General features: G+C 50.1%; 1 protein-coding gene across 5 annotated transcripts in view; it reads right to left on the reverse strand.

The window, feature by feature from the left end:
• The window catches only part of KCNIP1 (potassium voltage-gated channel interacting protein 1), a 340,059-nt gene that overhangs the window by 212,505 nt on the left and 99,572 nt on the right, over positions 1–27,982 (reverse strand). The window contains exon 1 of one of the 5 annotated variants that reach the window (XM_082726163.1): positions 517–1,147. The exons of 1 other annotated variant lie outside the window; for it this stretch is intronic. In XM_082726163.1, coding sequence (XP_082582289.1) covers positions 517–577 — 61 coding nt within the window. In that variant the 5' untranslated portion in view covers positions 578–1,147. Of the gene's footprint in view, positions 1–516; positions 1,148–27,982 lie in introns of those variants that run through there. 3 more of the 5 variants (XM_082726160.1, XM_082726162.1, XM_082726165.1) reach the window with 3 other exon arrangements.

Below are 27,982 nucleotides of genomic sequence, written 5' to 3' on the forward strand. Positions count from 1 at the left end.
TTCCTTTTGGCTTGCAGAGGTTTATTGGGGTGGACAGACAGAGCAGCCTCTCCCTGATGATGGACTCCTAGGTCTGTGCCAGCACGGCCACCCGGAGGAGTGTGTGAATGTGCGAGCACTCTCGCTGGGTGCCCACAGTTGCACAATCGCCAGCCGTCATGGGAACGGAAAGAGCTTCCCAACATTTCCACTCAGACAATCCAGTCACCCCCACCTGTGAGTCCGACTCTTCCTTCTGCTCCTAGAGATTTCCAGGAGGAGAGTCCTGGCACCTGGAGCCCCAGAGGGGTCTCCCCCACCCCTGGGGCCAGCGCCCACCCTGGGTCTCAGCAGCGTGTTCTTGATATTCACACCGAGCCTCCGCCAGGTTTCTTACTCCTTTGGATATAAGAACCTGCCCTTGCTCCTCGTGGAGAGGAGAGTCCAGGCCGAGGCAGGCGGGTGGCACACCCCAGCTCAGCACCAAGCACCCCCAAACCCAGCCAGGGGAACAAAAGGAAGAAGGAGGTGGCTTACCTTTAGAAGGTCGCCTTTGTTTGGTTTGCAGAGACGAGAAGGTGCCCATGACGGCCCCCATGGCAGTGAAGACTTGTGTGCGACTTGGGACCCCTCGCCCTGCCCCTCCCCTCCCCTGGAAAGAAATCAGTGTGGCTCCTCTACTCCGAATTGGAGGAGGAAAGAAAAAAAACAAAAAAACACAACAAAACACCCGGCAGCTCGCCTGCAGCTTGGTATTCAGCGAGCGTGGGGCTGGGGCGCTGGGAGCCTTTTCTTTCCTTCTTCAGCCCGCACATGCACTGACTCACAGGGCCAGCCGCTCCCGCCGAGCCTTCGGAACCGGGCCGGGCCGCTTTGCGCGCCAGGGGCCGAGGACGCTGCCCCACAGCCCGCTCGGTGCCGGACACGGGCCGAGGCTCCCGAGCCAGCGGCGCGTGCGGTGCGGGAGCCGCGCTCAGCCCGCCCCTGCTGCCGCACGCTCCGCTCCCCTCCCGGCGCTCGGGTGGCTCTCGGGGGCCGGGTACCAATCATGAATGAACAGAGCCAGGGACGGGCGCGGAGCGGAGCGGAGCCGCGCGCCCGCCTGCCCGCCTGCCCGCCTGCCCGCCTGCTTGCCCGCGCTCGGGGAGAATCCGAGGCGCGCCGGGCGGCCGGCGGGTAACCCCGGCGGGGCGGGGCGGGGGGCCGGGCCCCCGAGGGGCGCCTGTAGCCGCACCGCTGCCCACCGCCCTGCGCGCCTGCACCTGCCTGGCTGTGCGCGCTCCAGGGCTGCGCCCCTGGGCGCACAGACCTGGGTAGGCACCTGGCTGATGGGTGGGGTTCAGGGGGCAGCCGCAGATTGCTGTGTGTGTGTGTGTGTGTGTGTGTGTGTGTGTGTGTGTGTCCCTGTGTGTGGTGCGCTATTTCATTGACTTCAAGGGAAATCTTAATCACCTCCTGAATTCATGGGGTGGGGAAAAGAAAACTCTAGTCCACCCACGGAGAGATGAAAAACATACATCTACCTGGGTTGTCATGAGAGGAAGGGTCCCTCCTGCCCTTCCAACGCCAGGGCCACCTTCTCATGACTGAGAATTGGGGAGGGTAAAGGAGCCCCTTTGGACCCTTGTTTTCTCTTTGTTGTTTCTCCCTTGGCTTTCTCCCTCCTTCATCCTTCTACCTTCCCCCAGCACCGCCCCCCCCCCCCCCCCCAGTAATTTCCTAGCCATCAGCTAAGGGGCAGGCTGTGCTTTGGTGCTGAGGGGGTAATGGCTGAATTTAAGAAACAGTCTCCCTGCTCTGAGTCTTCACTGCAGCTCACACAGAACCCCAACCCCTATTTCAGTATCTCATGCAAAAGGGCAAAGTTAAGGTTCACCCCCCATGGGTTCCCCTCAGCTCCCTGTGGTGCTGAAATGCCAGGTCTGCTCCCTGAAAGCCTGAGAGGAGCTACCCTTCTTCCAGGTAGGAGCTGCCTGAGTTCCCATTATGCACTATGCCTGCAGATCCCAGGACCCCTAACACAGAGCCCCAGAAACACACACATACACATAGTCACACAGAAAATATGGGCACAGTTCCACAAGTCCACACAGACATTGCTATTATACACACAGACACACCCAGCCCATAATACGTTCACAGGGGCATCCACGGGCCCCCACACAAGGTACACGAACACAGAGGCATGAAGCCGCACGCACAGCGCAAAATGGCATTACGGTTACCAACATTCATGCAAGCGCCAGACTATACAGGCACGTAGGCGTACCCCAAGGATACAAGTGCCCTCAGGAGCTGTTTCCCTTCTTTCTAGTCCATTAGCTGCCCTTTCAGGAACAAAGCTGGCCTGAGACTTGGCCAGGGACCCTGAGTAGTTTTCTTCACCTATTCAGCATTGAACGCACTCTCAAATCCAAACATATGCCCTATTTTGTGCAATGGGGAAGTTGTGCTCAATAACATCTGTCCCTTTCATTAGCATTGCCCTTTGCTATGCATAGCCCACATCCCCCCAACTCTGAGAGTTAGACAGGTCATCTAATCATTACTGGAAAGAGAAACTGAGGCTTACTGAAGGTCAGGAATTTGCCTGAAGTGACTTAGCCAGAATGTGGGATTAATCCAGGGCTGTTTCACAACCTCCTGTTGCCAGATGAGGACACTGGGGACCCCTGGGCTGGGGAGATCTCCTCTGGGCCCCACTAGATCCAAAGCTTCAGTTCTCATAACTGCCAGTCCATGAGGCCTAGAAGCCTGGTTGGTGGAACAGGACTAGTAGAGGCTGGTCTGCGGCTTCCCTCCTGCTCTCCTTGAGGGAGAAGAAGGGTGGGGGTGGGGTGGAAGCCAGGGATCAGGAGAGGACCCATCAGAGTGACCAGGACTCAAGGAACAGAGAAGGGATCTTCACTGGGGAGAGGATGGTGCGGCCCTCTGGGATCACTGGACTCTGGGGCATCTGCTCCTGCCCATGCTACCTGGAGACCAGGACCAACACTTGAGTGTCTACAGAAGGCTAGGAGGCCATTCTTGCATTTCTGCTTCTTCCCCATGACCACATGAAGAAGCAGAGTAGCAGAATTGTTCCACTTTACAGGTCAGAGAGAGCAAAGTACCCTGGAGGAGTTTATGACCGGCTGCTTCCGAGCAGTGGGAAGAAAGTGAGGTCACCAAGATGCAGTCCAAACTGCCGAGTTCAGCTACGAAGCCCTTTTGGGGACTGACTTCATCGACTCATCTCTGTGCTCTCTGGTGCTCCCCGTGGGGTCCCGGCCACACAGACCCTCCCTAGTGCCCTCTATGGCTGTGCTTCAGGGCCTTTGCATGTGTTGTCCCCTCTGCCTCAAACATCCCTTGCCTCTTTCTCCATCTGGTGACCTGCTGCCCATCCTCTGAGTATCTGATTCAAGTGTCGTGTTCTCCAGCAGTCCCTTCCTAGCCCTGAACTGGTGCCTGCCTCAGGGGTTCCTGCAGCACTTGGAGCTTTTGCCCTTCAGAAAAGTCAGCTCCTTGGATCGCTTTCCTGTAGGTCTCTCCCTCCACACAGAGGGTTCCCTAAGACCAGGAACCACTACTAATTTGGCTCTACGTTGTCTACTTAACCCCTTCTTTCTGGCAGGGGGTGCAGTCAATCTGACTGAATGAATGGGCTAATTTTCTTTGCTCAGGGACCCAATTATTAAGTAAAAGCTGGTGATGACCAGATCCTCTTAGCTCTTCAAAGGAAGAAGCACTCTTCCAGGTAAAGATTCACTTATTCAACCAATCTTTATTCATTCTTATGTCAGCCAAGGACTAGATATTTACAAGCACAGCCGCTCCCTTATTCCTGAAGATGTCCTGGGTGGTAGGCATTATCTATAGGTAAATGGACACACATACATGCAGACACACACACACACACACACACACACACAATGATACAGCACACATTGCCTGTAAGAAGCTCACAAACAGAGTATCTCAGAAGGGATGCATGTCAAAGGAGAGAAGACAGCAGACCCCCTCCCGCCTCTGGGAGACTTGCCACAGAGAGCAGAGAACCATGGGGGCAGCTTGTCCTGCTGTCCCCAGCATGTTCTCACTAAGGCCATCTTGCCAGCTCTGTCCAAGTGGGGCTTCCCTGGCGGTGACTCCTTCTCCTCCTGAAGGTAAGCTAGCTCCTGCCCCACGTCCAGCTCTGACCCCTGCCTCATCCACCCTCTTACGGACTGAAAGTTTGTGTCTCCTCAAAATTCATATGTTGAAGCCCTGCCCCCGAGAAGTCTGCGTTTGGAGACGGGACCTCTGAAAAAGGAATTAAGGCTTAACGAATTCATAAGGCTGGGGTCTTGATCCCATGGAAGGAAGTACCCATAGTGGCTCAGAGCAGACAACAGAGAGTTCCCCCAAGCCCTGAACGCATGCCTAAGGAAAGGTCTTGTGAGCACACAGGGAGCAGAAGGCAGCCATCTGTAAGCCAAGGGGAGAGCTCTCACCAGACACCCACCCTGCTGGCACCTGGATCTTGGACCTCCAGGCTCCAGAACTGTGAAAAAATACATTTCTGTTGTTTAAGCCACCCAGTCTGTGGCATTGTGTAAGAGCAGCCGGGGCTGAGTAATACACACCCACGGCCCAGTCCCTGCCCTCAGGAAGCTCTGCAGGGAAGGCCCTCCCATCGCTCTGACATAAGCACGCATGGAGAACTCCTTAAGGCACGCCTGGAAGGCTGTCGGGGGAGGAAGGAGTAAAATGGTCAGAGCCCGCAGGGGGTCCTGATCAAGCATGCCCGTGCTTGTCTGTGTAACACACAAATCGCGTTTGTCCCCTCCCCTCCTCTCTCACGCACTCGCTCAGTCATGTTTCTTTTCATCCTTGCAGGCGGGGGCAGGTCCCTGAGTGCCCACCGCACACGGGGACAGCAGTGTCAGAGGAGGAGCCTGGACCTGGGGGTACTGCTAGGCCTGGGTGCCCAGGATGCTTTTGCTGCTTTTTCGCTGTGTGACTTGGAGCCTGATGCGTACTTTCTCTGAACGCTACTTTCACTTTCTGTGGCCCACAGTAGTACCTACCCTGTCACGCTGCTGTGAAGACTGGAGGTGACATCAGGCCCTTAGTAGGTGCCTGGCACACAGCATGGCCAGTCACGGACCCTGGACTGATGCTCTCATTGTTGCTGTGGCCAGGTACCGTGCTGGGTTAGAGGGGTGTAGAAATGAGTCAGCCACAGCCCTTCCCCTTGGCTTCCATCTTGGCTCTTCATCTGTTTCATAGGAAATCTATTCTCAGGGTCCCCATCTGGTATTAAAAGACTCAGATTAGTTAAGGAAGGGAATGTGGTTGGCACCTGATTATGTGCAATTCAGCACTATGCTGGCTGCTGTCTTGTACATTTCCCAAATGTTCTGCATGCATAAGTCTGGCCGCCTCAAATAGATCCTGAGTTTTTAGAAAGCAAAGCAGGCACCCCTCTCCCTGCCCCCACCAGCACTGGCGTAGCCTGACCCAGGACATCTGAAGGGTTCTGCAAATCCTCACACTGAGATCATCAGGGCAGGGGCAAGGGCACCATCCTTTAGCCTTGGGATCGAGTCACGCTTCTCTTACTAAATGTACATCTGGGCCCAGGCTGCTTCTCTCTGAAACATGAACAGGGTCCTTTTAGGGTTGGTGGAAAGATCAGGTCAGATAAAGCAACAAGAAAATACTTAGTTTCTTGGCAAAGCACTCTGTAAATGTCTTTTATTATATTTTTGCTCTGGGGCTTTTCTCGTTATTCATTCATTCAACAAATATTTATTAAGCACCATCTACTTGCCAGGCGCCATTCTAAACAGAGGGACCAATAATGAACAAAGAGGCAGGCGTCCCTGTCCTCATGGATCTGGGGGGCTAGGACTGAAGGCAATCAGATCCTCTTACCATTACAAACTGTGATCGGGCTGGGAGGAAAGAGGGAGCGGATGAGTTTGGGATGAGGTGCAGTGGGGGTGCTCAGAGAAGCCAGGTAGGATAAACCTTTTGCAAACTACAAGCGAATGTCACAACTACGTATAGATCCTCAGAAGGCAGGAGGTTAGATACAGCTTTCAAGTCAGAGAGATCAGGTTGCAAATGCTGGGTTTGTTTTGTGACCTCACGCATGTTATTTGACCCCTGAGAGCCCCAGTTTCTGCAATCTGGAAGCGGAATAATTTCACCCACCTCAGTTGCTTGGGTGGGGCTGAAAGTGATCACAATTACAAAGTGCCTGGCATAGGGTCTCCTGCCTAGAATGCTCTGAAAACACTAACTCCATTTCTTGCTTCCCCTTCCAGTCTTCTTTGAAAGCACGTTCTTCCTCACCTTCCCAGGAGGAAGAAAAGATCTTGGAATAGGGCTTGGGCTTGGGAAGTGCCTCTCTGGGGCCACATCCATATGCATGAAACATGGCCTCATCTGTCAAGACTGATCATGACCCTTCAGGGACAGGGCTGATGCCAGGGAAGCCAGGTCACAGCCTCTGCCTTTGATGTCCTGATGGCTCAGGGCCCCAAGGGCTCCCCCTTCATGCTCTAGTGCTGGAACAGTCTCCACCAGGGGCTGAAATGAGTTCAGACAGAGTGCAGCCACCCACGCAGCCCAGACACTTGCAGCAAAGCCCTTCCAAGTTACCCAGAAAACCTGCCCCAGCGAGGGGGGAGGACATTCCAAAGCATCTTGGCTTGCATTATCTGAAGCAACATTCATAATGTGTCCTGGAGACTAGAGAAGTCATGGGTGCCAACCCTAGGCCAGGTGCAAGGTAAGTACTTTGTGAAATTGATCAGATGGCTCCGGGGGTGGATGGAAGGCTGGGTAGAAGGAGGAAGGGTGGAGAGGGAGGTGGATTCAAATGTGTTCAAATAGACATGTAAGTATCCAGTGAAACCTGTGAACCTTCTCCCCCAAAACTGCCATGCATGATTGCACACACACTCATACCTTGCATAAAATTTTATGGCAGCCACGACTCCCGCATGAAGCCCACCCATGGACAGAGTTAAAAAAACTCTGCACTACAGGGGAAAGCTTATAATTAGGGATTTGGTACGGTCAGCTCTTAGCTGTGCCACTTTAACTTCTTTGAGCCTCAGTTTCAACATCTGTAAAATGGGTGTAAATAGCTGTGTCTATTTCTTGGGGCTGTTGTAAGGATTAAATGAGAAGAAGCCTTCCAGTGCTCCAAGTGTAATGCCTGGCAATGCTCACTGACAGGTGCCAGTCATCATTGACATCCTCATTAAACTTCACTCACTCGCTCACTCACTCACTCATTCGGTCACTAGTTAATGAGTGCCTCTGGTTCCATCACACCCTGAGAAGGTCACTGGGGTTCAGAAGTTTGCGCTCAATTGCTTGGGGGAAACTCACAGTGTAAGGGGGGCAATGGACAGACCATAACATCCCAGATCCCACCAAGAAAGACGGGGAATGACTTCACTAGCTCTGCTGCTGAGAAAACCAACCCCTGACTCTGGCCAGCCTGGCCAGCTCCACCCAAAGTCCCGGGAAAAGCAAATGTTTGGATTCAACAAGGTCAAGGGCCTAGGTCAGCCTAGGAGGACAAAGGTCAGTGTGGAAGTGGGGTGGAGAAATCAAGAGTGGAGCTGGGTAGAAAGGGACGGAGTTGCAGAGGTGAGAGGGGCAGAGCAAGGCTGAGATGGGGGTAGCCCTGGACAACTGTCGCGGTGGTGTGACACTGAAATGGCTGGGGTAATGAGGACAGAATTTCTAAAGTGCGTGCAGAATATGGATCATAAGCTGCTTGGGGAACTATGCAGGCATTTGTCATGTTCACTCCCCTCCTTTGTTCTCATTAGACTATATAATAATTACCTTAACAACGCCAGCCACTGCCTATGGGGCTTTTATGATGTGCCAGTTTGTTTCTGGTCCCATTAATCATTTCAGTAAGGTAGTATCGTCATTATCCCCTGTTTTATATATGATGCTACCAGAGCACAGAGAGGTTAAGTGACCTGCCCGAAGTCACACAGCAAGGAAGTGGGGGAGATGGCTTTGAACTTAGATAGTCTGACTTCAGATCCCACATTCCCTTTGACTCCAAGCCCTCCTGCTGCTGTTGTGACTTATTTCTTCCAACACTATTTCTCTGGGAGGTAGCAATTCACAGGCGACTCACAGGTAGGGTGTAGCTTCTTAAAGCCAAGAGACAGAGGCCGAGGGGAGGTCTGCTGTGTCCTGGCCCTCTGGCTGGCAGTTGCTGCTCCTATCCATACCCTTGCTGCCGGGGGCTGCAGCCACCCCATCTGCCTATGGGAATGCAGAATGCACACAGGGTCTGTTTTCCTTCTGCGGCTTCTCTGAACCGAAGACCCCAGGGGAAGTGAGCAGGGGTGGAGGGAAGGAGCAGCAACCGTGCTGTGTGATGATTAGTAATAATGCCAGCGATGAGCACCCCTGGCCCTCCACGGCCCGCTGAACCTGTCAGCGCTGGCTCCCAGCTTCCCAGCTAGGCAGCTGCTGCTGCAATTCCAGCCTGAAGAGGGCGGTGGGGGAGGGGAGCCCAGAGCAGGGAGGGAGGAAGGAAGGAAACAGGAAGAAAGTCATGCTGAGGGCTGACCCTGGGACAGAGCTGCAGAAATGAGGCCACATAAAGCTGCAAGACAGCAATGGATACTTTCTCCGTTGTTTCCGGTGACCCCATACCCTGTCCCACGTTGGAGACCTGTGGCACTCACTGTGTGGGGCAATATGACATGGAAACAACGGGGCCCCCTTCTTGGATGGTGACTTCCAAAGGCTCTGGTCTGAAAAGAGGCCTAGAAGAATGTGAACTCAGAGATCGGATTTGTCCTTGCCCCACCTCAGGCAAAGCACCGGTCAGCACGGAAGCCCCAGACGTTGATGGAATCTTGGTGCCAGGGCAACCCTGCCCCTTTCCCAGGCAGAGTCTGGGCAAATGGACATGACCCTGAGTCCCCCTCCCAGCCCTGCCCATTGTCTGCACAGCACAAACAGTGAACACTCCACTAGCCTGTGTGTCTTTGATAGAAGGGGGATCCTGACTTACTTCTCCTCGTGGAGTTAGGCAAGGAGGGGAATCTTCCCCTGTGCTCAAGAGAGGCGTGGCCCACCATGCCCCAAAGAGCAGGCAAACGTGAGTTTTAGGCTGGGGCCCCCACTGTGAGCTGGGTGGCGGAGTGAGCCCAGGATGCTCAGGACCCGGCACATCTTGGAGGCTGCCTGCCTGGAGGGGTGATAGGCTGCACATTGGGGTCCAGCCCACCCCACATCTCAATGCTTCACAAGCCCCCAGAAGAATATTCAGGCCATGCCGAGGAGATGGGGGTATTCTGAGTGGATCGAGATTTCATTTCTCCCCCAAGAAGAGCAGGAATTTGGAATAGAAGTCAAGTTCAGCAGTTGATGGAAGGAGGCAAAGTAGCATCTTCGGCACACTAGAGGCCTGAACTCCGTAGCTATCCACAAAACCGCCCGCATCCTACCTCTGTCTCTGCCCCCTCCTCTGTTCTATGTGTCAGCAAACTGAGAGTCAGAGCACGAGGGGATCTGCCCAAGGTCACAAAATGACACAGCTGGAGAGTCAAGGATTGAAACCCCTTCTGTCTGTCTTCAAAGCCCGTGCTAGGGGGCTTTTTTCCCACCCAGGAAAGAGAAGGAAGTGGGGAGGGGGGAGCAGGCCGGGCCCTTCCTGAGAGGCCAGCATTCCCTCCCACTTGCACTCTGTATGGAGGCTCCCTTCCTGGGAGGCCACAGGGCATCACGTTGACCACAGGGGCACTTCAAGATGACTTCTGTGTCTGTTGCCCCTTCTTGCCCTGGGTGAGCCCTAGTCGGAGGAGGCTGGGCACTCTAGCAGGTGCTGGGGGAGCTCATTGATAGTCCGGGGCTCTCCTTCTCCGGGGCCGGCATTTGCATGCTGCATTAGTATTCGTGCCCACAGCTCAGGGCTGTTCTGGAAGGAGGATGCTATGCAGATGAGCATCGAGTCTGGTGTGTGATGGGGATCCATGCGTTTTGCTAGGAGTACAAGGAGGCTGAGGGAGGCTGTGGATGAGACGGGGCTCCTTGCCTGCCACCCACACTGCCAATCCCTGGAATCTGCCATCTCTGATGTAGGAGCTCCCAGCCAGTTCCTCCAACAATTCGCCAGTACCACTGAGCCCCTGCCCTGCCCCACCTGCCCTGCGGTGGTAGCAGAGATGCAAAGAGCGGGGAGGTGGGCTCACTCCTGACCCTTAGGAAGCTCCCATTCTAGGGGGACAGAGTGACCTACGAACCAGTCACCGACTGGGGAATGGGCCTACAGCAATCAGGTGAGAGGCTGAGAGATGTCTAATTCAACCTGCGGGAAGAGTGAGGGTCCAGAGATGCTGGACCTGGGTCTTAAAAGCCTAATAGGAATCTGGCAGCCAGGCATTGCTGTAAGCACATGACTTGGTTCTGCCACCTTCTCTGAAGCGGTTCAGTGGGAGCCACAGACTGTTTCACTGTCTTGGGAGCGCCTCGCTGGCCAGAGCAGCGACACGTCACTGTGCCCACTTATGGATTGCCCAAACCTAGACTTGGAAAGACTTTGGAGAAAGCCACTCCAGGCACCATGTGACAGATGAACGTGTGATAGATGATGGAAGTGAGCAACTGAGTCATCCAGAAACATCTCCGGGGGATGGAAGCTTCCTGGCTTCTGTAGGCAACCTGCTCGAGCATTTCATTGTGCCCAGAGCTAGGGAGGCGACTTCTAATGTCTCCTGGGGCTGCTAACTGGAAGGGTACTTGGTCTTCATATTCCCGACAGCAGGGGTTGGAATACCTTGCTCAGGAGCCCTTTGCACCCACTGCCAGAGTCACACGAAGCCCTGACTGCCCCAAGCTAAGCCCTCAGGTGAGAGGGGAAGCTCACTTTGGTAGGGGGGTCAGCGGGAGGTACAGCTGTTTTCTCCAGCAGAAACTGAATGGCTGGGTTGGGCGTGGGAAGGTTAAGGGGCTTGATCTGCACCCCAGTCTCTAATTCTGAATGTGCACATTATCTCAGACACTCTGATTCTCCCCAGAATAGTACCCTCTTAGAGGTATACAACTCAAAGCTGAAAAGGACTTTATATGTCACTTTACAGATGGCCGGGGAGGGAAAGAGGTTTGCTCAGGGCAATGTTGGTAGAGAACAGTAGAGTTGGGACTGTACCTCAAGCCTCTGGAAAGGGTCTTTCATGTTTGAAAGTACTAAAAGCTCTCCTCAGCTGTCACAACCTCTCCTTCAGACCCGGATCTGAATGTGCTCTTCCTTTCTATGAAGTGTAACTTTACAGGCACAATGGACCCCCTTCCCTTTACTAAAATTCCCTCAAGATGAAGTAATATCAAGAGAAGTTTATACTATGAATCTCTGGAGGAAGTTGGCACACTGACCTGGAATTCAGACTAAAGTTTAAATGGCTGAGCCGGCTTTGCTAGCAGTCAGGAAGGTTAGTGATTAGGAAGTAAGGGCACGGGAGAGGTGAACTGTATGGGGGATGGGGACCAGGAGAGGTAGTCTGGGCCTCTTGTAAATAGGGGAGGTGGGTGTGAGTGCTTGAATAATAGTAGAAGCCCTGCTGGAGAACCTCCGCATTGGGTAACTTCTTTTCCCTTCCCTTCTCTTCTCTTTTCTTTTCTTTCCTTTCCTTTCCTTTTTTTCCTTTTCTTGTTTCACCACTGCTCAAATGTAGTTGTGTGCAATGCATACAGCCATCTCTCCAGCTATCCAACCAGGCATCTGTCATTAATAAATATTCCCTACCTTGTGTTCGCTTTGGCAGCACATATAATAAAATATTCTGTACCCCTCTGTGATACCTGCCCCTGCTGTAGGTATGGGGATATACTAGTGACCAAGATGGATATTTTTCCTGCTCTCTGTACCTTCCATTCTCATAGGGAAGGGAGGTCAGGACAATGAACAGCAGATAGGTAAACATACAAGGTCACGTCTGTTGTTGGTAGACACCAGAAGGTTATATCAGGAGGTGGTATCCTTATAGTGGGAGAGCTGAAGGGGACAACCTGAGAGAGAAGGCCTCACTGGAGTGGCGGGGGTGGCAGGAGATTCTGAAATTTGAATGACAGGCAGGAGTTACTGGTGCTTAGGATTTAGGGTGAGAGAGGCTGACGTGGAGGCTCTACAGAGGGAATGTGCTGAGCAGGCTCAAAGCACAGAGAGCAGGGCAGCGGGGCTGGTCCAAGCAGAACATGGGAGGAGGTTCCAGAACAAGCAAGAGAGACTAAGTTGCAAGGGGTCTGTCATCCTTGGTGCAGTCCGGATTTAAGCTAAGGGCAAGGAGAAGCCCTAGGAAAATATATTTTCTCTTTTTATTTTGAAAAAAATTATAGACTCACAAGAAACTAAGAAGAAAGTATGAAAAGGTCTCCTGGACCCTTCATCTGTCCAGTGTGAGCATCTTACATAATTACAGTTTCATATCAAAACCAAGGCGTAGGTGTTGGTATAATCCACAGACATGGTTCAGATGTTCCCAGTGTCACATGTCCTCGTGTGTGTGTGTGTGTGTGTGTGTGTTCCTGTGTCATTCTATCCCAACTGCAGATTGTTGCAACAGTCCTCACAGTCAAGACAGCAGACTGTTCCATCACCACAAGGGAGCTCCTTTGTGCTCTCCCTTATGGTCACTCCTGCCCCTGGGCCCCATCACCATGCAAGAATTTTAGGGAGTGGAGTGGTAGTGGGAAGATCTGATTGCTGTCAGCGGGGGCAGGGACACAGCCCACCCACCTTGGAGGCCCTAGAAGCCTCTCAACGAACAGGTTCTTTCGAATCTGGATTGTTGCCATTGGCTTCACTTTGTAGTCACAAAGCAAGGACAGAAAGACCAAGTGACTGGAACAAGGTCACACAGTGCTCCTCATGGTTCCTGGCTGCTCTCACTGAGATGGTTCTGACCGCTTTCTGCAGAGCTCTGGTGTGTGGGTCGCTAGGCAGCCATGGGTTCTGGAGAAAAGCAGCCTTGCCCAAGGTTACCACCTCCTCAGTCTCTTGTACTTCCCTAGCCCTGTGGGTGGAATGCACCATCCTCTACCTGAAAGAGGTCAGGGGCGGGGTGGGGGGGGGTGGATTGGTTAGAAGATACTTCCAAGCATAATGAAGAATCCTTTCTGCATCCTTCAGCATGCCAACAATGACCCACAAGTACTGGAGAGAAACCCCCTCCTTCCTCTTTCCTCTGGTTTCAGTGGGGAGGATGAAGATGATTCTCCCAAGGGAATGGTGTTCAGCCCTCAGATCCTGTAGCTCAGCCCCTACCTCCAGCCATCCAGCTTGTAGGTCTTAGCGCATGTCCTCCCACTCCCTTACAAGGCAGCTACCCCAGGCTATCGGTGCATGCAGGAAGCCCCCGGCTCTCCAGCTGCTCTGCGTGGGACCCAGTGCCAGGGCTCCTGAGGCTAGAAGATCTGCCCCATGCTTCAGTGTGACTCCTAGCAGCAACAGTGGGGGAGCCTTCATGGCATCCAACCTCTCCATCTGATTCTCCAGGAGGCCCCGGGAAGGGAGTGGGCTTGATGGTAGCTTTAAGCTCCCAAACCAAGCACAGCTCTGCACCTAGAATCCCTGCCCCAAGTAAGGCCACACTTTCATTTTGAGTGGTCCTCTCAGAACTGCGAAGGGATGCAGAGGTGTGAGCGCAGGGCCGGAGGACAGAGAGGAAGAGACCAGGTCCAGCAAGATGGGGAGAGGGGAAGGGCTGGGTGCCTCTGGGACCTTCACAGGGCTCTGAGGGAGATTAGAAGGGTCAGCTCAGGTTCTCCTGCGTGAAGCCGTGAACCCAGGCCAAACCTCACACTCCCCATTCAGTCCTGGCCTGAGTTCCCTCAGCCCTCAACAGTCTCATCCTTTCTCTGTCCACAGAGTTGCAATCTCCACTTCTTGTAGCATCTTCTATCTCAAGGGGAATTTCTGTCCCTTCCTGCCAGCTGTCCTCCATCTTGCAGAGTAAGTGCTAAGGGAGCGGATGGGGTCCCGCTCTTCCTCCCCCTCCTTCAGTGCCACGGGCTAGCAGGCTGCTCAGTTGCCACTAGGAGCCATGGGGTCCCCCTCCCTGCCTGGCCAGCCTCCTGCCCTCAGACCTCCAGGGGAGGGTACACATCCTGCCTCTCTGCAACACTAATGAAATCTTCCTTCTGCTCAGGGCCCAGCAGGACTCAGGGCCAGTATTTTTGCCCATTCAGCTCTGCCCTGTGCTCCGGCTCAGGAATGACATCCCACACCTCATTACAGACAGGCCGGCTCAGCTCCCCAGGAAGGTTTCTCCGCACGGTCACCCCTCGGGAAGCTTGAAAAATCCTCCCAGGGCCTCTGGGACTGTTGATTCTGGTTCTTGTCCTGGCTTCTGCCCGTGTGGAGGCTCTTTGCAGTACACACCCTAAGGATGCCCTTCTGAATCCCTCCCACCCATCTGAATCCTATTCCCCACTCCAGACTTCCGCTTGTTGCCCCTCCCTCAAGAAGCTTTCCCTGATCTACTGTTGTCTCCTCTACACTCAGACTTTTGATGGTCTCAGAGACCGCTTGCCTCCCCGCGCGCTGACCACTAGGGGGCGTTGGGCTTGGTTCCTTGTAGGGGCGTAAGCTAAATGGGGACTGGATGAACGCATGAAGGGATGAATGCGTCCCACTCATACCTCCATCCTCCTCCTCCGACACGTAGCCATATGTTATTTGGCTCTGCTTCTTAACTGCTTCGCAGAGAATGATGACGGCAAACCCTTGAAGGAAGTGACCTTGTCGTAAATATAATTTATTCATCACTCAGGCACGTTCTGTTAAGCTCCCACTCTGCCCCACGCACGAGGGCCCAGCGGGGCTAGTGAGCTGCCCTTGAGCAGCTCTGCTCAACGTCATGGCTTCTGACTTCACGGGACCGTTTTGAAAATCTGCTGAACCTGTAAACCGCCGCCTCAGAAACCCACACAAACACCCACACCCACAACCACTGCCCTTCCCACCCACAGACAGGTAAACTGCGGGGTCCATTTCAAACACTCCTGAAATCCCCAGCCACAGGTTAAGAATGCCTGATCTGGTGAGAAAAAAGAACAAGTTAATACTTCTTGCTCAGGGCTCTGCCAGGAGGCACAGACAGCGTATCCTGGCGATCACAGAAGATGGAATGATTAACTCACTTTGAGTGGGATGAAGCGTCTCAGGGAGGTTGGAGTCAAAAAAGAGATTGCAGAAGGGCTGGCTTTCGAGCAATGAGTAGAAATTTGCTGGGCGAGCAACGGGAGAAGAGGAGGAAGGAGAACCAGCATGTGCAAAACCCAGAAGCAGGTTTCCAGGAGCTGGGGGAGGGAGGAAGCAGGGGTGACTGAAGGGTGGGGTTTCTTTCTGAGGCAACAAAATGTTCTGTGATTGGGTAGTGGTGATGGTTGAGAAGCTCTGTGAATATGCTAAAATCCCCCAGTTGTATGTTTTAAGTGGGTAGATTTTATGAAACATGAACATGATGGTTAATTTTGTGTATGAACTTGGCTAGGCCACAGTGCCTAGTTCCTAGGTCAAATACCAGTCTAGATGCTGCCATGAAGGTATTTTTAGATGAGATCAATATTTGACTCAGTAGACTTTGAGTAAAGCCAATTCACTTCCAGAATGTAGGTGGGGCCTCATCTAATCAGTTGAAGACCTTAGAAGAGACTAATGTTCCCCCCGGGGAAGAGAGAATTCTGCCTCCAGGCTTGAGCTGCAACATTCTGGAGACCCCTCCTTGGGCACCCAGCCTACTGACTTGCCTTGCAGATTTCTGATTTGCCAGCCTCTACAATTATGGGACACAATTCCTTGAAATAAATCTTTCTCCATATATATATATATATATATATATATATACACATATACATACATATATATACATATATCAGGTATGTAAGACTACATATACATACACATATATATATATGCAGTCTTACATACCTGATATATAAAACTGTTATATATAATAATCAATATATTAATACTATTGGTCCTGTTTTTCTTGAGAACACTAACACTAATGCACTATTAACTAACACTAATAAATGAATTATATCTTAATTAAATGCTTGCAAGCATTAAATTGCTTGCTAGCAGAGGCTGATTCAATACATGGTAACACTTCCATAGCACACAAGTGGGCAGGCAGGATCCAGTGTGGCCCACTTGGGGTGTAGCAGGTGCAGGTAGGAAGAAGCTGGTCAGGGAAGGCTGGGGAGGCTGGGTCATAAACAGCCTTGATGATTACACTATGGCTTTCAAGTGCCCACAGGACAGTGATATGTTAGTTAGAGTTATTTTTGGTTGTAAGCAACAGAAACTGACTCTGGCCAATTTCAGCAGGAGGAAAAAACTATGAGAAGTGTATGGGACTTACACACCCAGAAGATGCTTAACAATGAAATTCAGGAACTGCCAGGAACCACGCCAGTTCCAGAAGTCATGGGTTTCTTCAGGATAAATCCATTGCCGCTATTTTTGGTTCTAAGTTACTCTGCTTGAAATGTGCAATCTCAGAAGGCAAAATTCAGTGGCCTCTCTTGAGTCCATATGCCCAAACTTTAAACTGGGAGAACAAGGCGGGATCTCTCATTTGACCTCTCTGCCAATGGGGTGGTATCGGGATGCATGGCACAGACAGTGCTGGGATCTTTGCCCAGCCAATGACCATGAGCTTGGGCCTGAGGTTCTGAATTGAGTTGCTAGGTCTGCATTATAGCAATGACACAGCCCCCCCCCCCCCAGCTGTGTCAGGGCCCCAGAACACCTGTTGCCAGGACCCAGAACTCTTTAGTGGGAAGACTGGAGCTGGAAAGGCCTTGATGCTTCTAGATGTGTGGACCTGCTCAAGTCAGTTAGCTTCTCTGAAACTCAGCATTCTCATCATTTGCAGCAGGCCTCTGTACCGAACTCTAGGATTCTTAGTTAGGAAAGGTAGATGAGTAGACACATTGACAAAGCCTGGCTCAGGCTTTGACAATTCTCAGGGCTCTGTTCTTCCTTCCAGGGATGGTCTCCAGCCTTGGCAGTGAAGCTGAGTCTGGAAGAATGACACAGGGGATCCTGTCTTGTCAGTTTTCAGTTAAATTGAGACCAGCAGTAATCTGTGGCTGGGCCTGGGGCCAACGATGTGGGGCCTGGGGCAGGGCTCAGCTGTTCTATCCTTGGGCTCCTTGCTTTCTCTTCCGTCACGTGCCAGGCCCAGTGGCAGCCTAGAGGCTGCCTACCTTCTTCTGAGACTGTGTCCTCAGCAGCCCCCTCACCCCCCAAGTCCCTTCAAGAAGGAACAGAGGCTCAGCCCCTGAGAGGCGGAGGGTGGGTTCTGTGGAGACTCAGACCTGCTCCAGCTCCTTTGAAGATTCCTGGAGGTGGTTCCCAGAATAGTCCCTGAAAATCCACATGACCCTAAAGGTGGGGTATATGGGGGGGGTGGGAGGGGCATCAGCCAACCTCTGTGTACAGACTCTGGGCCCAGGGCTGGGCTCTGTGGCTTTGAATTTAGGATATAGAGGAAGAAGTGGTAAGAGAGGGAACAGAGCCCACCAGTAGAAGGAAGATGGGATTCTGCCCTAGGTCCAAGGCCAGAGGTTCTGCCTGGGCCAAGAGTATGTAAGGGAGTGAAGAGTCTGCTCTCACTATAGGGTGATGGGGTCGGGGGGTTGCAAATGGAGGAAGATATGGAAGATATGGAAGTTGCTGGAAAGGGGTTAGAGCCAGAGAGATGAAGTGAAGGAAGGAGAGACTGGGGTGGGGGAAGAGGGGAAGAAATGGAGAGAGAGAAAGAGGGAGGTTTAGAGAGAGGGAGAGATTGAGTGTTCTAGCCTTGGAGGGAGAGGTGGGGCTAAGTGAGGCTCTGTGATCCGGGTCTCGTCAGCCTCCCTGAGACAGGTGTGTGGCAGAGGTATGGGTGGGCTGGGAGTCGCCAGCCAGGGCTCCCGGGGCGGGGTAGCGGAGGGCATGCCTGTTTAGCTTGTTAGCTTGTTTTCGCTCTCTGATATATGACATGTTCTAAATGATCTATTAAAGCCGAGTGAATTCTACAAATGCTTCCACCCACTGCCGCCCCCTAGGGAAACGTACTATATTTGTGAGGTGACTCATCTTGCTGCCACAACCCCTGGGGATTTGATGCAGAAGGCTTGTCAGGCGTTCACCTTGAAAAGGCCACAGGGAGAGCGGGGACGGCCCTAGAGGGGGGCGAGTGTCTGTGGAAGGAGAGATTCAGATGAGTGAGTTTATCAATCCCATTGGGGTCTGTGTTAATCCAAACGACCGGCAGGGCCCAGGAGGGATGACAGAACATTGCCGGCGCATCTGTGGATGGCTTGAAGTGACTGCTTTCTTGCTGCCCCTGTTAGCCCAAATCCCACTGAGGGACTGGAGAACTTGTCTAAGAACTTCCTGATTCTCTTGGAAGCAAAGCGATGAGGTGGAAAATGGCTGCTCTCCCTTCTGGTGGCTGTTTCACCCCCATTTCACGTCGCCTTAGTACCACCCACCTCTGTCTCGTTGCCTTTCCCAGAGGCACGATATGACACTTTTGGGTGAAGTATTCTCATTCTCATTACTGCCTGTTATGCCCAGGAGACTGACAGGTCCATGAGAGCCGGGACAGCGACGGGCTTTAAGGTCATGTCCTCAGCCTCATGGTGTCCTCTCAGGAAACACAGAAGGAGCAGACACTAATGTGCCTATTTTGGAATCCAGCAACACTGAGCTCTTATCCCACAGCGGTATCTTCTACAATCCTTTTGCAAATGAGGAAAGTAAAGCTCAGAGACATGTAGTTGCCGACCTGGGAAGAGAAAGAGTGGGCCTTTAACTCAGGGCAGGGTTTCCGGGCTCATCCTAACCACTGCTCTGGAACCTGGCAGCCCCAGGCAGATCATCACTGACAGACATTTGCCTGAGTTCTGCGGTGATTTGTACGTTCCTCGTGCATGCTAACTCGAGAAAACAATGTTGCTGGCTTTAAAGTAAGAGAAGCAAGAGGGATGTGAGCAGACAGGAGAGGCGCTCTTAAAATGGCAGGGCAGAATCAGCGCATTTTAAGGGGACTCAGAAGCTTACGTTGGGCAGATCTGAGCAGCATGCCAGTGATGATCACAAGAGAGCACAAAAGTTGCATTTCCTCCCGGAGTGGCTTCTGGCTTTCATCTTTTGAGTCAGGTGGTCCCCCGCCTTGGGTCACTTGGGTTATTACTCCCACCACCCAGCTGGTTCCCACCTCACAGTCACCTTTAATTTCCGTGCCCGCTAAGTTTCGCTCCAAATAAATACCCATCTCAACAGCCAGATAATGAAAATTCTCATTGCCCTAACTGTCCAGACTTCCAGGCGCAAGACCTACTTTTGACCCCATTCATCCTTGGAAACCAGACGGAACAAAAGTGAAGAAAAGTAATTTCTCCCCTCTGATATTTTGAATTTCGAATTTAGGCTTACGTCTAAGGGATCGCATGGAGTCTAGCTATTGCCTACTTAAAATACTGTAGGACCAGAGAAAACCTTTCAGGACAAAGAGATTAGGACGGTAGTAGCAAAATGCTTCTTCCAATAAGTAACTCAAATATATGGCTCTGAGTGTCACCGGGGCTGTGTCAGTAGAGGGAGAAATTGGTGAGAGAGGGCTCTGGAAGTTATTATAATTTCGGAGTTAATAAATCTCTCTTTCCCTCGTCTTCTCCTCCCTCTATCTCTCTCTCTTTCTGACAGCCTTGGCCTTGGACATTACTTGACTCCCATAGCACACTAGATAAAATCTTCTATAATTCTGTCAGGATTCTGTGGACTTTAAAATATCAGTGCTGGAGCCCTAGCGAAGACAAATTACATCAGAATCTTGGGGGGCTGTGGCTTTTGTCAGTAGGCGCGGGTCCTTAAAACACCCATATCACATATCCCGGCTTCTGAGCTCTGCCATTCATCAGCCGTGAGTCCTTGAGAAATTGCTTCGGTTACCTGATCCTTGGTGTCTTCCCAGGCAAAATGAAGCAAATAATGGTACAAATTTCATGGGACTGTTACGAGGACTTTACAATAACTGTGATGAGCCTCATACTGTGCCTGGCACTCTGTAGAGATTCAAAAGTTGGCGGTTGTTGTAATTATTTTTGTTATTCTTGCTGATAAATATTGACTAATCCTTGGTTTAAAGTCCACCCTTCCTTGGTCTCTGGGGATACACGAACTTGGCTGGAAACATCCAGAGTGATGGCAAGAAGACAGAGCAATGTGGGAGGAAGATGAATGGGATCGCACATGAAGCATCTTGTGCTATCTCAATGGTAGATCTCTTCTCCAAGTGGGTTCCAAGCAGACAGTGTCTTTTCCTGCTAACAACTCTTTTAAGAAGCATTAACATCTTCTATGTTCTCAATTGGCCTAACACACCACTGCTAGAAGGAATGCCAATACATCACGCTTGGTGGAAGATATAGATTGCAAAGCATCCCGTCACCGCAGCCAACATTCTGTTAACCACATCGGAGGGAAGCAAATGCTTTAACAGTTGATAAAAGACTGGGATTCAGAAATTCACTTAGCTATATCTATAAATGAAGACTAAGACTCAGAAGAAGGGCTCAGAAGCGAGCAATGGTAATTGTATTTCACATATGACCCTTTCAGCCACTCAGGAAAAACAAAACAAAACAACCCCAGCATAGATTAGGCTAAAATTTCCCTATAAAACCAACTATAAATAACCATCATCATGGAAAGTGGGTGAGGGTATTCCCAACATTTCTTTCTGTCCTAGTAATAAATCCCGAATAAATAAAACCTCTTTATGCACAGTAAGATGTAAACCATTCGTTAAAGTGGACTTAACCTTATTTCTACCTTCTTTAATCAACTGGCTACAGATTAATGAAAAAGATTAAACATTTTGTATCTATTTTATGAATATAAGATGAAAGAAAAGTGAGGCACCATTTACAGCTTGGACGAGAGGTTAAACATATCACTGAGAGAATTTGGGGGAAGCTTTTCTATCAGAACAATAGAACTGAACATTGCTCCAGTTAATTTGGAAGCACTAATGTGAACTCCCTGACTTTAAACATTTTCCCACCTCTGTCACTCAGGTGACCACAGTGACTCTCATGTGCCCCCTGACGCTCAGATTTTGTCTCTAACACTTGTCTCCACTGAAAGAAATAGAGCTCTTTGGAGGGTAGCCTCAGGTGGCAAGGAAATTCCTACTGTGCAGGAAAAGCAAGGATGCTCTTTAGAATGTCACCTGGGAGCCCTAAATGGACCAAAAGGCTAGACTAAAGAGGTCTCCATTCATCAGGCTCTGACAATTGAGTATCAAATGAGATTGATAACTATAATAAATTTAAGCACATGGAATCTGAGAAGGGCCATGGGTTCCTAATGAAGCTCCAAAGAGAAACAGTTGATATAAATTGTACCAAAATATGGTGAACATGGTACAGTTTCTTTTTATTCTATTTTAATTGGCTGCCTAGGTGAGTGATCTTGTTTCTTCTAGTAAATACACGTTGGTTTATCAAGTGCATAGCCACTTTTCTCTATCCTTGTAAGGAAGAGAGAGTGGATTTTGAATACACTGAGTAGACATGGAGAAAAAATAGAAATTAGTAGTCATGCACAGGAACGGCGCGGGGAGGGAAGCAATGATGTGGGAGGAGATGCTGAATTGGCTAAGTGTGTTCACGAAGACAGCAAACTGCTGATTTTCAATCCATGGTTTTGGGGGAGATGAAACATCACTTTGAAAAAAAACTTCTGGTCACAGAAAGAAACTCTACGTGAACAGCATGAATTTTCATATTCGTAGTGAGGTCATATTTAATAAGGTGTTAATAATAAACCTAATAATGTTGGAAGACCCTGTATTGGTGTCCCAAGTAAGAAACAGTAACCCCTAAACTGCTGGCCTAACATAATATTATTTTTCTTTTCGTTTTAGAAGAAATCTGCAATCCTAGCTGGAAATACATTTTTTTGCCCCTATTCTCGAAACTTTCGTCTTAATTCTAAGAAAGTAACTCTGAGAAAGTGTAAATACAAAAATAATGAAAAGGTCAATATATATCTGCCATTGTTATACTTTGTAACCAGTTTTAGAGCAACTATAAGTATATATTTTTCAGTCATGGTGATGTTTTGTGTGCAGTTTGGCAGGTTTTTTGTTTGTTTGTTTGTTTGTTTGTTTTAGATGCCTGAAGCATGTAGGAGAGTCTGACACATTAAACGGATGGTTTTAATGAAAAATTTTGGAGAATGTGGGTAAATAATCTTGTGACCAATGTTTATAAGTTTGAGAAATTCCACTTGGTTCCATTTTTAATAAGTTTTGATTGATCAATTATGTAAATAGTGTTCGAATGTCAAGGACAAGTTGTTGAATAGATTCATGAGATGGGAAGTTGAATATTACACAAAGTGCAAATAAGTGTGCATGTCCCACAGGCATGGAAGGACCTATCCATGCATCACAGCCCCAATTCCAGAGCCCTGAAGGTTCAAAATAAAAGGAGGTAGCATCCTTACGGAGCTGCACTAAGATCAGAGGGGACCGAAAGATTATTTTTGCCATGGGGCAAAATTGGGGTATGCCCAGCTGTGCTTGCGTTTTCACGTGGAGAATCTTAAAAGTGGAGAAGTCTTCATGTCTCAAAGGAATTGATCAAATGAAGCTTTTCCGGATCCTATGCAGAAGGTGAGAGGGGTCTTTGGGGCAAGAGTCCTAACCTCCAACTCTCTCCAGTCCTCTGCCAGCCCCTCCCCTGAGGTTACTACTATTATTATGATATTATATTATCTATATTAGAATACATGATATTATCTGGTATTATTATTATTACTTTATTTAGGAAAGCAGAGTTTTATCATGTAGGAAACAATGGACCATTGTCTGTTTAGTTCCTCCACTGAGGACTTCTTCAAAATGCCCCCAGGCAACGAGCCCCAGTTTTCTAAGCCAACAATGGTGAGGGGTCCTCTCGGAGGCCTGCCCCTAGGCAGCCACACCACACATCTTGGGTTCCTCTGGTTTGATGCTTCCTTGACAGGTAACTTGCAACCCCACTTTCAAAGTCCAAAGAAAACAGGATTGAAACATCATGGGGGCAAAAGCTCTGGAAATACTGCCGACCCTTTGCTTTCCTTTCCTTTTCGTTGAACACCTCAAGAGTCAGGCATGAAACCCAGATCCATATTGCTGTTTCATTTGTAGGAAGTGTTCGGCTGTCTGTGTCATTTTTTATTCACCCCGAGCACCTTGAAAATCACACTGAACTATAATCTTGAACGTGAACATCTTGTAAGAACCGTTTCCTTTTTACTTTAGAGCTTACAAGTGTGTCCTATTTAGAAGGAACCCAAGATGCCAAAATTCTCACCTAGAAACTTAGACATGTGGGGAATTGTTCTGACAATGCAGAGCTGGGCTTGATGGGAAGATGATTCTCCTAGGAAAGCGAGAGTGGAAAATTGACCGTGCAGTTGCATGGTCTTGCATAAGCCCTTAGGCATGGGCTGAGTTTGGAGTCTTCAGGTTTAGGTCATGAGTGCCCCCCGGGTGGTAAGAACCCCTTGTGAGGAGGAAGCACCCCATAGGCCCAAGGGATCGAGTCCATCATCAGGACCTGTGTCAGTGGCAGGTACTGTCCGGGGACTTGAAAGCTTTTCCTCCTACCCAGAGCACTGTGCTCCTTCCTCCTCCATTGCAAAAGCAAAACTAAAGGAGTTCCTATCCTTTGCCTGCGTATGTGATTTTTTTCTGACCTTCACACCTACCAAACTTTAGGACAATGGTGTAATAACTAAGCCAGGAACTTAGAAAAGATACCAAAAGAATATGATTACCAGAAGGTCTGTTGGGATAAAGCCCCAGCTGTTACCTGGCCCACCGAGCCATCCATTATTCAAACCCCACTGCCCTTCTAGATGCCTCTGGAGCAGCTCTCCTGACTTCCCCTCTGCATCAAAGGATATGGGCTCCCTGGATTTAACCTGTGGCTTCAAGCCTCTGGGAGACACTAAGATCCAAGGGACACTCTTTCTCTGAAGCCCTCCCTGACACCTTCCACCGCAAGTTGACTTGTTCAATCTTCCTTGAATGCTTGACTCCGGAGGTTTTGTCATTCTGCACAGCAAATGTGAATTTACAGATCTCTGAAGATGTGAATTCTGAGAACAGGGCCATGTTGGAATCACCTCTGCCTCTCCAGGGACCTGCAAGAGGGCCCACCCCGCAGCCTTCAAACACATTCGTTCAATGAATGAACAATGACAGTAACCATGGAAGAATCTCAACCAGGCTATTAGGGAAATAGGTAAGAGCCAGCCCATGAAATAAACAGGTGGTTAGTTGTCTTCCACTTATGAAAAGAAATATTTACTTTCTGATTGGTAGAAAATCCCTGAGGGGAGTTATAGGTCCAAGTAATATATAGGAAATGTCCTCGTCTGTGGGCCCAAGGGAGGCCATTTATAACAAAATAGTTTGCATTTCAAAACTGTCTTTGTGCTTCATAATTTATGTTGAGCGTTACTGCTGGAACGTGGTTGGAATATCTTCGCTTTTCTTGAATGTAAGGAATTTGAAGCTCTTGGCTACATAGCGGGGAGTGATGTGTTAGTCTGTGGGATAATAATGCTTTTCTCTATGAACAGCTCTCCAAAGCAGAAGTCAGCAGAAAACCAGGTGATTTTATTTGCCAAAGTCTGCTTTAAAATCAAAATTTCAGGCTATTAACCATTTCAGTGAGTCATACCACTGTCCCAAGACTATAATTTAGAAATAAGCTATTTATTGAAAGGTCAAAATTCAAGACAAATTACAACATGTCTATTTTTTTAAGGCTAACCCAGAATCTTTTCTATTCCTTCTGCTTATCAGCAGCATGCTTTTAACTGGTCAGTCATGAAGAAGGAAATAAAGACCCAGACTGGAACAGAGGCAAGTCTGCCATCTAAGGTGAGGACACGAGGACAGTTGAGTCATAGTGTGGAGAAATAGAATATGTTGGCTCCCTCAGGGAACGGGAGAAACACGCTGCGTTTTGACATTTCATCACTTGATGTTGTAAATAATTGGAGAATGAGCACCTAATCATTTGGAACTGCAAATTAGAAACAGACTTAACCCCAAACCAACCCCATAAGCATAAAATCATCTCCCTGACCCCAGAAAAATGGGCCACAGTCACCCCTGAACCCATCATTGGTGTTCTGGATCATTCAGGATTTCACCCTGAGTCAAGGGTAATAAGGTCAGCTTCCCTTGGGGGACAGATCTGTGAACAAATCTGGGTCTGTTAGCAAGGAAGGGGGGGAGGAAAGGAGGGAGGAAGTGGAGTGCATAAGCAGGGTCTGCTCCAGCATTCTTTACGGGCCCTTGGAACTGGAGATAAAAACTTCCCATCAGGGCCCTTACCCCAGTTGTGTTAGGAGTTGTATCCAGAACAGAAAGATATTTGGAGAGTTCTTGTAACTTTATGACTTTCTCTTTTTGTTTTGTTATTTTTATCCCCTCTGTTTCCTTGTTTAACCAGAAGAGAGAATCTTTAACTTAGAACAACCTAAGAAAAGCTGCCTGCTCGCTCCTGGGACAGCAGCAGCGTGGGAGACCGCCTGTCTGGGTCTGCGGGGGCAGGGAGGGAGGCTCCTCCCTGCAGAGACCCTCCCCTTCCCAGGGGGGAAGTGAGCAGACCAGGTAAGGACCATGGCCTGTTGAAAGGGCACTTAGCCTGTGTGTGGCACACAGGAGGTGCACAGAGTGAGGCTGGAAATGAATGTGTGGAAGCAGATAGGATGCAGACAGAAGCAGAGCAGCAGGGGAGAAAGACTCTGAGGTTGGTCAGAGCTGGGCATGATTCCCAGCATTGCTACTGACCTACCTGGCTGTGTGAACTGGGGCAGGTCACTTTCACTCTCTGGGCCTGTTTCTGCATCAGCAGAGCAGGGATAATAATGATGACTCCAGAGGAGTCTTGTGAGAATCAGAAATTGTTGTACATAAAGCTTATAGTAGGATGGGGCTGGGCACTTAATAGATACTCAATAAACTGAAGCCGATTTCACTCCTTCTGGACTCATACACTGTCATGGTTTTTAAAATGAATATGCCATGTCCTAGCCCTGTGTCAGCTTTCCTAGTGCCACCTGTCTCCCTACTCACCTTCTGGTGTGGGGTGGGGGTCTGGTACTGGTGAAGCCCAACATCACCAGGACCATGTTGCTATGGTGGGATTTGTGGGTGAGGCAGCAGGAGTAGAACCCAACTCACGTGTAAGCACCACAGGTGTGCCCACACCCTCCACCTCAAGTTGCCAGGGACCCCGGTACTCAGCTAACCTCTGCATTTATCTGTATTTATCTGCATAACCTCAACTTCCAGGTGAAGTCATGCTGATTATAGAAGTTCCTGGCCTCTCCCTGATTCCTCCCTGGGCATTGACCTCAAATCTGACTCCACCATCAACTAGTTCTGTAGCTTTGGCAATACTGCATTTTCCTCTTTGTGTCTGTCTTCTCACCTGTAAAATAGGGATATTACTAGTCCCCACCTTATAACCCTAGTAACAACTAGGGCTGTCGTGAGAATTTTGTGAGCTGGGTACATAAAGCCGTCGGCACAGGGCCTGGAATAGACTAAGCCCTTGATAAATGTCGACTGGGTCGGTGACTATGGATGACCTGTAATTTCATCCCACCCCTTCTCCAGGTGAGCTGATTCATGGGCCAGTGGGGACAAGCGTCCCCATGGCCAGCTTCCACACCTGTAAGTTTGCCTCCATCGGCCTGCTGGGGTGGCCTCTCATTTCAGGATTTTGCTTCTGACTCTCACAATGGCTCTGTGGGGTTTGGACCCAAACTGTTCCCATTTTGCAGATGAGTAAGTTGAGACCCGGGGAGCCTATATACACATCTCCCCAACTTTAGGAAAGTTCATGTTCTGTCACTTCACTTTTACAGAAGACCTACGTTAGTACTTACTTTCCCTAACTGAAAGAAACCCAAGGAAGATTTTTGCTTTTGCAAACAAAGGTGAAATTGTAAATAGTTTGGTGTGGGTTTTGCAGGGAGCCCTCCGAGAGGCCAGGAGGCCCCCAGGCAAAGCAGGCAAAGTGACAAGGACAGCAGCCTCACCAGGCCCCTTCCCCCTGAGCTGCACTCAGCCTATAGCATCAGGCCACCACAGCTCTGAACTGTGCCTGGGACCATCTGTACTTTATCCTGATTTATTTTGTGCACCCGTTAGCCAGATGAGACCCAAGATATCGAAAAAGCCTAAGAGAGGTGATTTTGGAGCCTGAGAATGCTCAAAATTTCTTCTATAGAAGTAATTCTTCTTTGCTTTATGCCATTTGGGCTTAGGAAAAGTTTCGTAGGAGAACTCTCCTTTCATGAAGTGGGGAGACCTGTGCTTTCCTGAGGTCCTCGCAGAAGCAGGACTTGGTCCCGGGCCTCCCGACTCCGTGTCTGGTGCTCTCTCCACCCACCCCTCCTCAGGTATGAAGAGTAAAGGCTGAGGACTGGTGGAGAAAGGATCAGGGATTGCTCCTCTCCCCTCAGCTCCTACAGGGAGGGCCAGAAAGGGCTTTGGCGCTTCCCTCCCCAAAGCCTCCACTCCTCCCACCTGGCTGCCAGGAGGCCTCTAGTGGAGAAGTGAAAAATGAGCCACTAAATATATTATGACTTGCGAGACTGTCTTAATAATTAAGTTTTATTAAAATGAACACCGAGAAATTTCCTGACACGGCTTGCCTGGCAGAGCTCATCAAAAGGTGATAAATGAGGGGGTTTGGAGGAAAGAGAGAGACGTAGAAGGGGAAGCAGGGAGAGCAAGAGGACCTCAGGCCAGGGAAGCAGGAGAAAGGAGGCCCGAGCATGCTGCCCCAAGCCGCACATAGGGCCAGGCCTGCTGTATCCCTGCTTCTGCCAGCATCATCATGGCCCGGGCATGGGGGTTGGGGGGTGGGGTACCCACACAGTGGCCTGGTGAGTGTGGTGGCT

Source organism: Mustela nivalis, assembly GCF_964662115.1.
Source record: "Mustela nivalis genome assembly, chromosome: 3".
In the NCBI taxonomy this organism is placed as follows: domain Eukaryota; kingdom Metazoa; phylum Chordata; class Mammalia; order Carnivora; family Mustelidae; genus Mustela; species Mustela nivalis.